Raw genomic sequence first — 18,019 nt, 5'->3', positions numbered from 1 at the left:
CGATCTTCATTTCCCTTTTTTCTTATTTTTTTTTTTTTTTTTTTTTGATTTGGTTTGATTTTCTTTAAGGAGAATATCTTGTCGTAGGATGTTTGCAAGATATTTCAATTTGGGAATGGGAGAAATGGAGGTGAATGTGTTGCATTATTCGTGGATCATTATCATCTGGAAGCTTTAGTCCAATATTAACTTCTTAAAATTTAATTCTCCTTTTATTCTTCTTCTTTGGTTTCTTAAAGATTTTCTTCGGTTTCTGAATGGCGTTGAATGTATTGCTTGATATTTGAACTACTGATTATCCATGAAAACTGGAAATTTTGGTACAGTGACAAACCCATTAAGATCCCCATAATATTGCATCTGTTATATATTAACTAGAAATTTATATAGATATAATTGATCATCTATATATAATTATTCAATTAACATACAAAATATATAACAAAATAATGAGATAAAGGAATTTACTAAACTCTCAGTGGATTAAAATAAAAGAGCGAAGGATGAAGGATGAAGTTGTACTTGCCAGTTTCTGGTACTTCATAACCGAAACCTGAAATAAAATTAAATATTGTGAATAAAAAACATAAAATTGAATACTTAGAATGAAATAAATGATTGATTAAATTAACTCGGGAGATCGAAGAATAACGTACACGTTACTGATATTGTTCGTATCATAATACTTATTATTCACTAATGATACTTGTCCATGACTTGTCATTCATAAAAATGCACGAGTGTCTGTATACGAGTGGTGTATGGTTTGATTCGCAGTGTCTTTCTTTGTTTGAGAAGGGTCGATCGATCGATCGACCGATACAAATGGTTTCAAATATGTATGCGTGTACTGTGGATTTGAAACATTCGCAAGTAAAAGTTAATTACGAAGAGACGAGGACGGGAGTATTGATACGACCGTATGTGTATATATATATCTTATCGTCTTGGTATCAAACCGAGGAGAGAAACACGTGAAATCAACGTGAATGTATTATATACAACGTCGTAACGTTACAATGCCTTTCGATAATAACAGTTAAAAAACCTATTTTTTTAATCGATATAATAGTTTAACAAACACAGCCTCGCGGTTCGTGAAAACTTAATCGATTATACAACGGAAGATCGTTTTGATCGAACGAGTTCCGAACGTGTTCTACCTTTTTTCCTTCTCGACTCGTCTTCTTTTTCTTAAATCCTTTTATTCTTCGTTTTATCTTTTTTCTTTTTTTTTTATGCCTTTTCCACGATATACTTAAAATACGTTTAACATATCCTTCTACTAATACGATTTTTCAAAGAGTTTAAAATACTTTTTGCGATGCGAGCTGGCTACTTTGAAAACAGAACGACACGCTGCACTTGTGCTGGCGATTATCTCTACTTTCAGCGACAGCCATATCTAAAATACTTTTACACCCCTTGTAGTCAATACGTCGTCTCCATTTTGATTCTGTTTTTCGTTCTTCATATTTATCTTATTAACGATATATGCTCGTTACACTAAGTGAAGAACTACTGCTTTCCCGTAGTATCACAGACTAATAAAAGTAAGGAAATTTGGCAAGCATTTTTTCATCAATCTCTCTTCAAAAATTCAACGTTGAAAATTTATCCGTTGTAGACAGAAGAAAGCGAAGAAACCCTAAAAGTTACGTTAAAAATTCGAAGTTGATCAGTCTTAAACGTTGTGGATTAAAAACCCTGTAACACACTTTTAACCCTCTCCTTTTGACAACGATTTCAACTGGACAAGGGGCTTGTGCACTAATCTTCGCATTCCATAGATAAAAAGACATCGAATAATCATCGACTTATCGAATAACCATCAATTATCACGACGAGGAAAACACAATGAAAGGAAAGAAAAAAACAAAAGGGAATACCTGGAACAAACCGTTGAAATTCTATCAGCTCGCATCGCCGCGAATAAGTGTCGAATAATGACTGAACCCCATCGTAAAACCAGGTTACACCGAGACTCGACAAATGGAAAAAGATTGATTCATTGAAAAAAGCGCGATACACGTCTTACAATGCGCATCGACGAGGGACAACGATTATAATCCTATCGTATATTATGTATACTCGCCTAAAATCGAATTGATATCGGTATTAATGACCTCAGTAAATTCCGTCAATAATATCACAACACAATTAATTCCGCTTTTCGTTCATTTGATCTCGTACGCGCCCAGGTTGCCCTTACGCCTCCTGTACACAGTCGGCTGCTGCTCGTTCGTATGATTTCCTTGAACGATCGAACGTTTCACGTTCGCCCTATATTCGTCCTCGTACGCGTGTAGATATAAATTTTTTAAAAAGATTTGATTATCCAGCTCAGACGGTGGCAGGAATCGTTTAGAGCGACTTTGTTGTTGAGCCTCGAGCTCTTTGAACGTAAACAGCCTGGTCTTTTCGTCGTCGTAGGCCCTGAACCTCTTTGTAGCCCATTGCTTCTCGCTCCTCCACGACGACGAGCCGGCAATGTTGTTGGTGCTCTTCTTGTTGGCTATCAGCAGCTCGTTCAGGGACAGCAGCCTCCTCTTCTGACGCGGAGGACCACTGTCCTCGGATGCGTTTCGTATTCGCTTGCTGCGGTGCTTTGGCACTCCTTCTTTGGCTGGGATCTCGTTGTCCAGCATCGAAGACTCGTTACTGGCCATCGTCGAAGATCGATTATCACGCGCCTCGATCTCCCTCGGCGTCGCCAGCGTCGTAGTCGTGCCGCTTGTCGTCGACGTGCTCGAAGTCGTCACCGTACTGCTGCTACTGTTCCCGCTGCCAATGGCGGCGGTTGTACTCGTGAAAAACGAAGACGCCGTTGTCGACGGTTCCCCCAGCGTCGTGTCCTCCGTGTTGTTTAATTTAGCCTCTATGATATGTTTGAAGAACGCGTACATCTCACCTACTGTGAACGTTGTGCCGTTTCGCACGGTGAACTTGTCGATCTTCATGTTTTTGATCAGCTCCTCGGTGGCGTTCCGGGCCTCCAACATAGACAGTTTTTCGGTTACGTAACTGTTCACGAATTCGTAGAATCCTTTGTAATAATTTTTACGATGCTTCTTCTTGTCCTTTGATTTCTTCCCCTTTTCCCCGTGAGATTGGCCTTTCTTCTTTGAATCCTTTCGATTCTGCTTCTCGTTCCAACGCATTGACTTATTATAAAATCGCATGATCCTCTCGAACTCTCGTTTAAGTTTGATGAATTCTCTCTGGTTTCGAATTTCAAATTCCGAACGACCTCTGCCGGAATTATTCTTCCGAGATTCGGATAGATCTACGTGGAAGAAGTTTTTACTCATAGCGTTTAGAAGATCGTGCATACTGCCATTGGTGGAATTGTTAGATTGTCTGGCGTCCATGCGTTGCAGCTTACGATAGACGATTTTAAGAAAGTCGATCATCTTCTCCTCGCGAAGACGCGATCTGTTTCCATGGCCTGGATGCTTCTTCCACGATAGAGCTTCAGTGCTGTTGTCGTGATGGCTGGAGTTCGAGTTCTTCGCCTCGATCTTATGCTTCGAGTGCTCTTTGCTCTTGTTCATCTCGAGATGCAGCAGCTTCTTGCCGATCTTGCGGAAGAACTCGATGAATTTTCTGGAAAAAGATTTAGTTCGACTTCCTAAGGACAGATATCCCAGTAGAAATTAAACTTCCAATTCCCCTATTTTTTCTCTACTTTATCTGTATATAAAAATTGAAATATAAATAATGTAATCATAAATACAAAATTCTTATATCCACAGTTGAAATACAAGCAACATTTAAATATTTCAAAATGAAATTTACTATATGTATTCCCTTTCCAATTATTCAAGATTAATCGTAATTCCTTATAGTTAAAAAATTTCTTACATCTCCGAAATATCATTAGGAAGCCGAAATATCATTAAAAATTATACGAATATATAATCGTTTATTTAATGGAAGTGTTTTAATCAAACTTTTTATCATTAACAAATTTTTGTTTTTGCAATTATCTGTTAATGAGATGTAAGTGTTCTTTGGTAGTATTAATGTTTATTTTTGTTTACATATACTTATTCACTTCATGATGTTTTAATTCTAGTTAATGTATAGTATATTTAGGTACATATTAAAGATCAATATACCAATCATCAATGGCTACCATGTCGATCAACTTTCTTCTTATATCAACATTCGATTCTGAATCCTCCAATTCATCATAAATATAATAGAAAAATCTTCAACTTACCTGTAATTCATAGTAAGATCTTCCTCATTCACGGATCTTCGACGTCTGCTCCATCTGAGCCTAGGATGCTGTCCAGGAATGCACTTGGGCAGCTCCTTAGGGCTCCAGCTTCCTCCAACACAAGTTGCTCCAGTGGGTCCATCATCCAGGACGTATCCTTTGTCACAATCATACATAATCTGCTTGTTATTCACAACCTTCTTCACATACGGCCTATAATCATAGACTCCCATGTTGCCCATCAAGAAGACCTTTCCATTCTCGATGAAACCAGGGAAAGGACAAAACACTTGCATGCAGTGAGGAATGTCTCCGATCCAATTTCCATATTGACATTTCACCGACCTCGTGATGTTGTCTGGTCCATCTTTGACAAGTTCAAAGCCATCTTTGCACTTGAATATCGCTTTCATTCCGTGATCGGTTTTGGGTGCTATCACCATTCCATTTTTGGGCGATTTAGGCAATTGTTTGCACCTGGCAGGCGAGCAACTGGGCACGATGGACCACGTGCCATTATTACAAACCACGGGCGTGTTGTTCGCCGCGAATTCATAATTTTCTTCACAAAAAACTAGCAATCTCTCGCCATGCTCGACCACAGTCACGTTGTTGATGTGATCCCTATCGTGGCTGGCCACCGTGATGTTACCGTTTTCTATTTGAGGCACGACACAAGGTGCAAGACACTGCGGCAATGGATAACGCCACTTTCCGTCGATCTGACAAACCGACGAGGTATTTCCCTCGAGCTTCATGTGGTCGTTGCAGCGGAAAATTATACTGGCACCCAGACCGGTACCTGTTGGAGTCAGCGTATAAAGAGGTCAGTCCGGAATTACGTGGGTTTCGTTATTTTTGAGAATATGAAACAAGAGTTTTAACAGTTTACCGTTCGGGTATTTTCATAGGAATTTTGGCTGGTTTTGAACAAAGGAGAATTTAGAATATTGTGGAAGCAAAAGAACAACAGCAACATGGGAAATTTAGCTTGAATGATGCTTAATCCATTGCTGTAAATGTTTTAATGTATTTGTTACGGTGTATAGTTTTGTGTAAATAAATCTTTTACCGGTAACAAAGAATATCGATGGAGCGAGAGATTCATTTTAAATGATGTTTAATCTATTGAGATATTAATATGTCTGTGTGTGAATGTAACATTCTCCCGATGCTTTCCTGATGATTTCATAGAAAAGAAATTTTCCAAAAATTATGAAGATGTAAGAATATCGATGAAATAGAAAATTCACATTGAATGATCCTTCATTTAAAATAGAATTAAGTATCAACATTTAAATATGATGTAGGATTAAAATGTAAAAGTTTATCATTCTTCTTACGAAAAAGATAATTCCATATTAATCGAAAGAAAAGTGAGACAAATATTAAATTATTTGAATAAGTATGTCTCAAGTAATATTTTATCAACTCTATATCGAATAAAAATTCTACACTCGCCAAACCAATATCTATACAAAATCCTTTTCACGATATTCTCAGCGTATCATACTGTTTCGACCGCAAAATAGTTGCAATATTCTCATAAACTTCTACTATTGTTTATTCTTGTAACGACGCGATTATTAATAAACACGGCGAAGAATTTTCTCCGCTCTTCCATCGTGCGACTCACCCGCCTCGATATTCTCAATCCAACCGTTGTACAGAACACCAGGTGAACCGCAATTAATCTCTTGGCAGGTAGGTGTCTTTCCGGTCCATTTTCTATCTGCCCCGCAACGCCTGGTCGTCGCGCCGACCACTGTGTATCCATACTTGCATTCGTACGACACGATGGAATTGTATGCATACGAAGTGTACACCGCGTTCCCGCTCACTGGATTCTCCGGTTTCGGGCATTGCACCGTTGTAACCTGAACAGAAAACATTTCCTGCTTCGAAACGTACGTACACATACACTACTGGCCATTATCGAACAAATTTGCAATCACTTTCTCAATTTTATTTAAATATATCGTATCTCTCTAACTTTGTTATTCATATAAAATTGATATCCTTTTTTTTAATTTAAAGATGATTAATTAACGCGTTGACTATCACACAAATCTTTACCCTGGAAGCTGTGATATACTGAAATATATTACACCATAACATTTAACTTTTACAAAATATTATATCGTATTTGCGCACACTTTTCTGATAATATCCTGCAAGTCATTCATATTGTTGAAAATTTTTTAGTCCATGAAAATTATCTTATTTCGATCATTGTAAAAACTTTAATAAAACGTGGGTCACCGATTACCACCGTAGCAGTCAACGTGTTAAGAATGATTAATTATTAACTAGTCGTAAGAGATATAAGACTTGCGATTTTTATTTCTATAAATTTCGTTGTGAAAATGCTTTCTGAGCTGATACAAATTTGACTCATTAGAAGCTAACGTTAACGCGACATTGCATTTACAATTTCTTTTCAATCAGTTTACACGAGCAAAGTCTGGTCCTTAACATTGTGTGTATGGAAGGAAATTTCAAAGATTCGCTCAATATTTTTTTCGTCGCTATATTTTCCGAGTATGCAGATCCTACAATTATATGAAATTTGATAAATTATGACAAACTATCGTTTGGCCCTTAATGCGTTCAATTGACATTTTCTTAGATTCGTTGATCCCATGGAACATATAGTTATTTAAAATGTTTGTAGCATCCAGTTAAAAAAGGATGAAGAATGTCAAATAAGAAGGTAACGGAACATGAAGAAACAAGTTTTATATGTCGCCAAAAACTCTTACTTGCACACATTGTGGTGATTCTTTAGGAGTCCATGTGCCATCTGCCAAGCATAGCTTCTCCGCTTTGCCAACTAATTCGTAGCCATCCATACAGTGATACGACACACTGCAATCGTACGTATAACATTCGCCTTGAACAGAAAACAAACGTTGCGATTTCGTGTAAGGATCCTTATAATTGAAACAATAATATAAGATGAAAATGGTTCAGATCAAGTGTCTGTTTATATAGGTTTCTACAAGTTAAAAATATATTCAAAAAAGACAAATTTCTAATAGAGATCAAAGATTTAATCGGTATCTAACATGTAATAATTATTTCTTTAGAGAAACTCGTTTCAGTTTCTGTTCAGTTTTCATACGAAAAAAAACTACTTCGCTATTGTCAACGGTGCTTCTGCACCATCAGTGGTAATGAGCACTTCAAGCATGTAATTCTATGACAACATATATAGAACTATGAAGTAGAATATTACTATCGTTGAGTATGATAAAATTATTTTATATTCCAAATTTCCAATGATTTGGACGGATTTTAAAATTTTTCTTATGTATTAAATATTCGCTATTCTCTTCATTCTTGTTCTATACAGCGACAACTTCGAAGTACATAATCGGAATAATTTGATCACCATTGTATGATCAAAAATAAATTCTATTCAATGTGTAAAGTTCCATGTGCGTTTCTAAATAAAAAGAAAATTGTCAAGCAAACGTTACTGTCTGTTAAACAATTTGTAAATGAAGCAGTTAAATACCGACAAGTATGATATAAAACCTGTAGCAAATGAATCTAAAAGAAAAATACCTAAAATAACACATTATATCAAATATATGAAGTCTTTATCAATATATTTTATAAAAAAATCATTCAAATTATGAGTGAATCATTTTTACTACTCTCATAATATAAAATAATCAATATCCTTCTAACGATTCAATTTCTCAACAAAGATTCGATATTCTTATTAAAGATATTCTTACATTATATATCTTCCCCCACTAAACCGTAACAAACCACTCCTAAAACCAAAAAGATACATACCGGCGTACCCGCCGTTCGCAATGTCCGCGGGAGGTCCACATTTCTGCGGCTCGCAGGTGATGTCAGGTCCGAACCAGCTAGCAATACCTTCCATCAACAGGCACCTCGCCTTTCTGATACCGGTAGTCGTGTAACCATGGTCGCAAAAGTACTGAACTTCGTTGTCCAAGTCGAAAGTGGTCTGTTCAGAGAGCGCGTTGTGTCGCGCGTTTTTCACCTTAGGCGGCTGAGAACAGAAGGAACTGACATCCTTCTTGCAGGAAGGCGTCGTGCCGGTCCATTTACCGTCGGCCCTGCACGTTCTCTCGGTAACACCGACGGTGAAATAATCAGGATCACAAGTGTAATGGACTTGATCGCCGAAAAATCTTCCAGTCTCTGACTTCACACCGTGCTGAATATCGCTCAGCGCCGGGCATTCTCTCTCAGGCTTGATGCAAGACATCCCGCAAACACCGTCGCATCTGCACTTCTTCTTCTTGCTCTTGCAATCTTCATCAGTAGAACACTTTCGCAGACACTTCTGGCCGAGCAATTCCGCCTGTCCCTCGTTTCTTGGACACGCCGCCGACGGGGAATTCCTCGGGTTCTTGTATATGCGTCCGTCATCGTCCACCTCCGGTTTCGTTTGATAACTCTGCTCGTCGGTGTCGTCGTCCTCGTCGTCTTCGTCGTCCCAATCATCGTCGTCGTCGTCGTCGTCGTCGTCAGCCGCTTGTTGTCCGAGTCTCGCTTCCGACGCGAGGAAAAAGATACACAAAAGCAGAAGATGCAACAGAAGGAAGCCGCCGGGTCTCATTTTATCAGGCGTTTGTCTGATACTGCTCGTTTCCCGGACAAAACGACTCACACGCGTTTCGACGTCGACCGAACAACTCGTTTTATTCGTTGAACTCGTGAGTAACGACGCGTTGATAGAACGATTTACGAGACGGGAGACACAAATTGAAAAACTGTTTCACCAGAGATGATGATCACCAGACGCGGTGGCCCATTGAACGGTACTCCGTTCCGGAAGCTCCGCTTAAAGTAGCAGCAGTCTCATCCCGAGGCACCGCGCGCACGAGGACGACGTCGTTTCTCTCGCGACCGTGACTATTAATCGAGTCTGCCTCTTCGGCGTCCAGGAGGATTAGGACGGTGTCTCTGTCTCTGTCTCGCTCGCCACCTCTCTGTTCCCCTAACTCTGTGGCAATTTTTTTCTTTATTGTGCGGACTGCGGCCCCGTGCTGCCGGGAATTCGCGGATACTCGCGCATCTCTGCACGCGCATTCAGCCTGTTCAATACATCTCCTCACTCGTGCAGCTTCCAGCAGATGGCGAGGGACAGGGGAAAAGCCCTCGGAGTTGCGCAGAAACGTGCCATCCTCCCCTTCTATCCCGACACATACACCCCCCCTTTTTCAACCGTTATACGTTCTTGTAAGGGGGTGGCTTCGATATAGTTTTATACACGGTTACAGTCGGCAACATGATTCATTCGCCGCGCGTCTAGAACCATATCGAATATGTTCCTCTGATCAAGACAAATCTTCTTCCTTCCTCCATTTATATTTGTTAGATTTGTTTGCCATATGTCGGAGGCGGAGGAATTGCGAGGTGTTAACTTCGTGTAACACGTATTTTCTGTGGTTCCAGTATCGGAGAGATGGTTTAGCGGTAGGAGTAAGATATTTCTCCAGTTGGATTTTAATGCTTGAATTATGAAAAGAAAGTTTTGTGGTAGGCGTAGAGAATAGGTGTCTGTGACATAGTAATGTAGGCTTTAGCATAGTTGCTTAGAGATGATGTAAAGACACGACATGAATATAGTACGATAGCGATTCATTAAGATTACAAGAATGTTATCGGGAAATAGATATCCGACATATGATATAAAATTATGTATCACGATAGTTAATTCTTTGAATCATGAATAATAATATCATTAAATCTTTCTTCTATATACTTGACAATTTTTCTAGTAACATATATTCTACTTGCAAATCCTTTTCGTATTCAACAAATCATAAATATTTAATTACCCACAATTTTCTCTTCTTTACCATAACTATAAAAAAGATAGACACGTCATTGCACTTATTATAGTATTTACATACTAATTAATTAAGTCCATGTATATAAATTTTGTATCATCTAGTAATAGGTAGCATTGTCATATGACAACAAAAATTTGATACTATAAAAATGAAATGTATAGAACTCGATAGAGAACACTTCATTGAAAAATAAGGATGCGCATCGATACTTTTTGTAATCACTTTTTCCGTAAACTTTTAAAATATCTTGTTTCAGAGGGTGACAACAACTTAACTTACCTTTAACCTAACTTGTCAGCGCAGTTTCTCAATCCCCAATATCATTACCTTCCCTCTAGAGATGCCGTAGTTTCCGTAGTTCATACTTTCGAGAACCTAGTATTACAACAGCTTTATGTAAATTTCCTCTGAACGAGGATAAAAATGGAGAAGTTAGGGGAAACGTCGTTTCATATACCGTGGCACAAAACGCCGGTGTACGCTTCGTACGCAAACTTTCTTCCTTTCACGAGGCACAGTCACCAGGATAACGCGCCTCTCGATTCCTTCGAGCTAGTCCTTCCTGAATAGGAAGTTTCGTTCGCTGGAAAACGTTCCGCTATTATCCGAAACGCATAGAACCACCAGAATCTCCACCGCTCCTCGATTACATACATTTTCGCGTTGCTCTCGAGAAAACGTTACTCTTTCGCAACACGAAGGTGCCGCGCGCGCCACGACACGCGAAAACGCCACGCTCCCGTTAACGCGTCGAGTCACGAAAGCTAACAACACCTGCAGCCACTTTCTAGCCCGTTAACACGTTACTTCGCCGTCCAGACAAATTGTGGCAAACCGCCTGCAACCTCGATCCACCACGAGTTAAACGATCCCCAACACGTCTCGATCGGCCTCAACTGCTCAATCAAGTCGTTCGAGACTAAAACCGGGGATCGAAAACGAGATCTTCTCGCGTGACGCCACAATCTTAGGATTTTATTCGACATGCTTTACTAAGCTTCGAAGGACGGTCGCTTTTACGGTTACTCGGTTCGATTTGCATGATAAAACGTAGCAATATACGAAGGAATGATAAGATGGGTTTGATTGGTTATAGCGTAATTTCATTTTCTTGTGTAGGATCGTAAATCCTGAGAGCTTTCATACATTTATATCTAGATGTTGATTTGAAGCTACAAAAATCGACAAGTAATACACGGAATGCAAATATCTAATTTATAAAAAGATACAAAGAGAGCCAGTAATAATAGCAGAATCAAAAGTATAGAGTAAACACATTTCATACTACGCTTCATTTTCGATAAAATCGTACTTGGAAAATTTAATATACGTAAATTTGTCAACTTACCAATTGGTAACTTATAATTGGTACTTACCAAATGAGTAAACAGAAGATTAATCTACGTGCGAAAATAAGTGAAAAACGTAGAATACAATTTTTCTATTCAAGTCCTCATTTCCACGAAAATAGAGTTTCAACAGATATGCTTTCCTCAGAAACTGAAAAAGATTTATTCCACATTCCTGACTTGCTAGTTGCTACCATAATTTCTGAGCTATCCTGTATAAAATATCCAAAGTATAGTGTTTGTTATAATATTTAATAAGTAGAACAATCGTTTGCTTACATTCTATTCTATTAACTATTTATTCATACGTATAAATAGGAATTTATACATATGCAGTAACATCCAGAAGAAAATTTAAAGAATAAAACGGAAGAAACGTTATAATTTTGCAAAAGTGAATTATAAGTGACGAGAGAAATGAATGTATAATATAATTATTATAAATTAATATGAATTAATGTAATAAACGACAAGAAAGATGTTGATAGAAATTATGATTATATACACGAGTGTCAGCTTTAAACTTTCTTCTGTCCGCCACTGTAAATAACCGAGTAAAAATATGAAAAGCTATGAATTTTGATTATAGTTAGTTTCTTATCTCTAAATAGTACGATCGTCAGATCGAAAAACTGAGGAATAGTAAAAGATATCAAGGCGTGGGTAGTAGACAGGAGATCGGTTTTCAGCGGACAAAACTCGATCCTTTGCTAACCGTGGCAGACCATCCAAGGTAATCCTCCTGGTTCCAAAGTTAGAGCCGTCGTCGTTAGAATAAGCCCGTGTCCACCATTGTCTTCGTAACGATCGTAATCAATCGGTACGGTTCGATGCCTCGTATACACGCCGTAGGTGATCCCTGGCCCAATCTCAGCTATCAGCTTCATCGTTCTCGCCGTGTGTCTCCCGGATGTCTTCATTTGTCTTATTCAAATGAGACGCCTAGGGACAAGGCTTTCATGTTTTCGAAGCTTAAAAGTTTTGCTTGAAGTTGTATTTTTATCGGCGAAACGTCGGGAAATTATTTGGTGCAATTTTCTCCCTTGGTTTTATGGTCGTTTTATATTGGTGTGAAATTTAATTGGAGCGTATTGGTGCGAAAGGGGGTGAATTGGAAGGTTACATAATTTATACGCATTATCGAAGGTAATTTGGAAAGGTTGTTGAAATCTTTTGATGGGGGAAAAAATAAACATAGTAACATGATCAGGATTCCAATCGTCCCCAACATCATCAAATATTCTTTTCATTATCCAACAGAATTGGTTGTTTTCATCTCGTGCAAAATTACTTTTATTAACAGTGTTCTTCAGAACTGTGGAGAACAATTATAATGCATTTACACATTTACATAACTATTGTAAATGGAAATTGTATGCAAAACAGTTTAATTTCGAAAAAATATTGTCGAACAGAAATTGATTCATTCTTCTCCTCTTTTCCCTTCAAAATTGGGTATTACCCTTTTCGATGCATTCTGTATAATATTCCCGTAGTGACTGTGAAGTGAAAAAGAAGTAATAATTATGATTGCATTAACGAAGACGAAATTCATGAATATCTTTGTCCGTAAGTATAACTTCTTCCATTCGATTGGGACGAGTGCATTGAAATTCAGTATTCAACGAGTTCGTAGAACTAATTTCCAAGACTGATCGCGTTTGCAATATCGTGGGATACAAACGACGCAACTTTTCCTCTCAGTGACAAGGTGAATGGCGACTCGGAGGGTTATTCATTGTCGGGAGTGTATCTTCGTTTGGACGCGACTGTCAGGTGAGATTGACAGAGTGGCAGTAACTCGGTAGCTGAAAATGGGAGTGGCTGAAAGACGAGAGGACAGCTCGCTCAGCGACATCCCCGTGGCGCCTCTTCGCGGATCCTCCGACCAAGAAATAAGGACATAAGGAATCAGTGGCTCTCAACGTGCTTCCTTTTTATTTTACAATATTACTTTGTCTAGAAATGTAACTATTATAAAAGAAATGCGAATAGATCCTTTTTATCATAACTTAAAAGCTTTAGTTTTGAAAAGTGAAAACCATTAAAAAATAATTTATCACCCATCGCAGCTTGCTACGTACTAGCTTATTTCCTTAAAGTATGAGATATTTGAGTCGCTATTATAAATTTTTAGTATCTTTTATCTTTTTCAAGCGTAAGATTCGTATATCTTAATTTTTTGTCTTATTATAAAAAGCATTCTTTGATCATTTACAATACAGTTGTACTATTTCGATAACTATATTACAATTTTAGCTTTTTTCTGACGAACACACAGTTCCACCAGAAAATCATTACCAGCACTCTGGGAGAAATTATATGACGAACTATCGAAGTTTTCTAATTGAGCAAATTTTCAGAGAAAATTTAATTACCTGGTTGCAACCTAGCCCAACTCTTTCTCAATTAGCTTCACTTCATTTCATTTATATTCGACACTCCTCCTTCTTTTATTAACAATCTACCTTCATCAATTAGTTTCAAACTTATTCAAACGAGTTGCTTAATATCAACAATTTCAAAAATTCACAATCAATTCCAACAAAAGCTTCAGTTACAATGACCATTTTCGAAGCACATAATCAGAGCCCGTCACACGTCAAACGAACTGAACGGTTCTTAATTAGAAATCCACGGTAGAGAAGAGTCTCCCTAATTATTAAGCTTGTGTAAGCATAGAGACGAGATCTTCTTTGTTCGCATAATGGCTCCGTAAGAAATGATCGAACCGTGAATAGGCAAATCAGCATCCTTATTAAATAAACGAAACGCGCGTTCGTGGCATGAGATTCTCTGCGAAAACCAGTTTTGTTCTACTTGTTTCATCAAATGAAGAACGTCCTTTTTGTCTCGCAGTGGGCGGTATAGCCGTCTCACGGGTTGAAAGAACGATGAGCTCACGGTGTCAGCTTACAACTACGTGCCTACGTTATGTCACGTTATCTTTTTTAATTTATCTCCGCATTGAAACAAAACAAAACTAATAATAAATACAGCGGGGTGTTTCCTTTGCTCACTAACCGAAGAAAACTATTTCGATGCTCGAGGTATCGATCGGTAAATTCAGCCGGATTGAAGTAATACGCTGTTCCGACGTTCGTAAGGCTTCACAGACATATGAAAATTGCATAAGTTGGCTCATACGTGATATGCTCTAAGAATCTTCTTCAATCTGACTTCAAATAGACTTCTATTCCGATTAGAAAAAGTTACTAGTGTTACGCAACTTTGTTGGTTTTCATAACCTTTTCACGATCTACGTATGTCACAATAACAGTTCAAAAAACTTTTCAGTGTTTTAATTTTAGTCTATTCTAATTGGAAGATTCACTGCGAAAACATGGTTCTTTGACTATCCCGTTTTCTCAATTAGTTTTCAATAAATTGAAAAATTCCTAGAAACATTGAAACTACCGATGGCTGAAGTAGAACAGAAAACGAGTAAGTGGAATAAAAATGAAAGACACATATACGAAGAAATATGTAATGCAGGGAAAAATGCAAAAATGCACCGTTGTAAATCTATAAAATTTCTGTAAAAAATTGGATTTATCGGACCACCTTAATAGTTCTAATTTTCATTAAAATTGCTAATGTTTTAAACTCGAAGGAACACAGACATTGATTCAACGTTAATTAAAAATATGAATTTAGTGACAGAATTTCCAACAGACACAATAATTTCCCTCGCAACAGGTTCTCATCGTACGTCCAATTTGAATATCCTCATTAGCGTCGAGGGAGTGGCAAATTTTTGAAAGTTTCAGCGAAATTCCACACGTTTCCAGGATCGTTGTACGTCAATTACGCAATTCAGTTTTCTTGAATCCATTATTCTCTTTAAAATTTCTTCGGGGTATGACATGCACATATAACGAGGCAAAATTATGGTCCGCGATTTTTACACGGAGACTGCGATCAATGTGTCTCCTCACATATAATTCGATCGCGATCTTTTATGTTGGATCAGAAACGATCGTAGTTGACGCTAGAACCTACTATTACGCCGTGGTGAAATTGATTTCAACCGATACTATCCTCAAGATAAGAATCAGCGAACATTCTCTGCGTCACAACTTTATGTATATCCAGATTAGATCCGCGATATCGTTTGGTACCTTTATCCTAGAAGATCTTTTAGAATGGAGAAACAAATAGAGACTTCAAAGTTGGAAATACTATTTAGAACTTAATTATGTAAAGAAGTGATAAGATAGTTGAATAAAAAGGAAAATGATAATTGAAGAATCTGAAAGAAAAATCATTATGAATCATTCCAAATCAAAATTGAAATTTCTACATCGTATATTAGAACTAATCATGTTGCTTTCTTTTAGCCGTTATCGGCCCAATCGTATTTCCCTAATGTTAGAAAGCATCTGAAATCGAAGCAGATATGAAAGTACCGTTATTATCCAATTTTATATTAAATTATTTCCATGAAACATTAAAAGCCTTTCTGTTTATTGAAATAAAAATAAGGTTGAAGTATAAAGATTCAAGGATTGTTGCAAGGTAATCAAAGTGTAATATAATCATAGTAAATAACGAATGCAATTCCGAAAAATTAAGAGCCAAAGAGTCCTTCACAGAACGGTGACCAATGTTACTATTCTTTAATGGGACGTTCAGGTTATAAAATTTATTATAAGAAAGAAGAATGTGATTTAAATTTTGCATAATGTACGAAGGAAAGAATTTCATCTTTCTTGAAACTTCATTAAAATTATTTCAACTGAGGTTTCATCAAATGGAAAATGTTGATATTTGTACCATTTTCCCCTTCAATTCTTCCTTTGTTTCTAGGAAGGAGGGTTATCAAAGGGAGATTAGTATTTCTGTCGGGATTAAATAGAAGAAACGCATGACCGACGACTTACACACGTAAAGTTAAGTGGGTGGTGAGGCGCTTAGATTTACTCTAATCGCTCTATTCACTACGAACGCCCCTTGAATGGGTCTTCAAAGCAGTCAATTGGTAACCTACATCTGGCTGCTGCATCACCTACATCCTGCATAACAGAAACTATCGTGTTAAGCGTTCTGAAATGTTGCATCTTCAAACATCCATCTGTCAATTTGCATTCCAGATCACCAACTACGAGCCTTCCTCGTCTAGTTGTGTTACGACTCTTCCAAAAATTATCCAATTAGAATTTACAAATTTTCATCACGCATGTATTCAACATCTGTATAAATTCTCTAAATTCATAAGTAATTCATAAGTAATTTGTATTACTATGCAGTAGCTATTCTGACTTTGAGTTCTATTTTACTACACAGTTCAGAGTATAGATTTTATGAAATTCAAGATTAAATTCAGGTATTTCAAACAGCTATTTTGTTAACGAAAGAATTCGATAACTCAGAATGATCAATTTCGTCTATCAATTTGGAATGGTTTCTTTATCTAGGAATTTTCTATCTTTCTCGTGTTATGTTATCAAGATAAAAAAAGTTAATCCCTCGACCATTTCTGTTATGACACATCCTTCGTATCAATAAACAATCTCGTCTCTTTCGTATTTATAGAAACACTTGCTTTCCTTTCACTTCCTACTATATTAAAATCTATGATTACGAAACAATATATATCAGGTGGCTAAGAAACTAAAATTCAAAATAAAAAAATAAAAGAAATTGAAACTTAAGCAGTTAATTATTTCAAATCGTAAATTAATCATAAAGTTACTTACGAATCCTTCCAGCATTTTTTGACCCTCTTCAATTATTACCAATCCAAAACTTCCAGAAATCTCACACATAGCAAGTTTCCAAGAAATGGCAAGAAAATCCCATAATCGTGGTAACTAAGATCCCAAACAAGTTCATAGAAAGTCAGCAGAATTTCCAGTGTCTGGTCGCCAGATCGTCTGGATCCACGCCATAATTAACTCGATAACGGTGACATTACTGGCCGAGAGCGTGCTTATTACCAGTGAGAATCGGTCGTTAAGGAGCACGAATCTCGGTGCAGCATCTCTACGAGACTATTTCCCAGCTTGGTTCCCGTTACTCGCTGGAGAGATGCACTCGTCCGCGTCCGCTCGCAGATGCGGCACGCGCGCCGATCTCCACGCTCCCGTAATCCTTTCCCGACACCCGTAATGGCCGGAATCGTGAATTCAATTGCCTCTGAATTGGATGCAGTCGCGAAAGAGCCAGAGCGTTGGCTTAAGGCACGTACGAACATGAAAGCCCAGCTTCGTGTATCCGTCGTGCACCAAGCGGACAAAGGAGAGGCCAGTGATTGCAGCGGAATGATCTTCCGAGTAGACGACGATGCGTTCGCTCTCGAGCGTACTCGAGAAAGAGGAGGAAATTTCGAGTGCAGTTCAGGGGATGAATGGCGTCCGACTTCTTGCTGTTGAAAGTTTACAGGATGATTGGGATGTGTTTTGACGAAACTGTTGATTCGGTTAGGGATGTAGTCTTGTTGAGAGAAGTACAGTGTGCTCGTAGGAGATGTTAGGGAGGTGGAGTAAATGGTTTCCAGTGTCCGGACTTTGGATACCAGCGACATTTTAGAGTCGAGGATTACAGACTTTAGTCAAAGTTAGATAGGTAGATCTACTTTATTTTAGCTCGTGTTTGAT

General features: G+C 37.9%; 1 protein-coding gene across 8 annotated transcripts; it reads right to left on the bottom strand.

The window, feature by feature from the left end:
• Positions 1-322: 322 nt before the first annotated feature.
• LOC122574088 lies at positions 323-17,508 on the bottom strand. 8 transcript variants are annotated; one of them, XR_006318894.1, is made up of 8 exons: positions 10,529-17,508; positions 10,351-10,446; positions 8,033-9,727; positions 6,988-7,118; positions 5,862-6,102; positions 4,226-5,027; positions 2,096-3,606; positions 323-553 (listed from the first exon to the last, which is right to left on the bottom strand). XR_006318894.1 is itself a non-coding variant. In XM_043741221.1 (8 exons), exons 4-8 carry the CDS (start codon positions 8,829-8,831, stop codon positions 2,178-2,180), a joined length of 3,402 nt encoding a protein of 1,133 aa, XP_043597156.1. In that variant the 5' UTR covers positions 8,832-9,727; positions 10,351-10,446; positions 10,529-10,654; positions 11,448-17,508; the 3' UTR covers positions 667-2,177. The 8 variants fall into 8 exon arrangements, 7 of the variants coding, with proteins under 7 accessions (XP_043597156.1, XP_043597158.1, XP_043597161.1 ...); XM_043741221.1 differs by lacking the exon at positions 323-553 and having other exon boundaries at positions 667-3,606; positions 10,529-10,654; positions 11,448-17,508; XM_043741223.1 differs by lacking the exon at positions 323-553 and having other exon boundaries at positions 667-3,606; positions 10,529-11,632; positions 12,136-17,508.
• Positions 17,509-18,019: the final 511 nt, after the last annotated feature.

The sequence above is a fragment of the Bombus pyrosoma genome, linkage group LG13, assembly GCF_014825855.1.
Source record: "Bombus pyrosoma isolate SC7728 linkage group LG13, ASM1482585v1, whole genome shotgun sequence".
Classification (NCBI taxonomy): Eukaryota; Metazoa; Arthropoda; class Insecta; order Hymenoptera; family Apidae; genus Bombus; species Bombus pyrosoma.
Note: the sequence above shows the minus strand (reverse complement) of the source record. Positions and strands in the feature narration are given on the sequence as shown.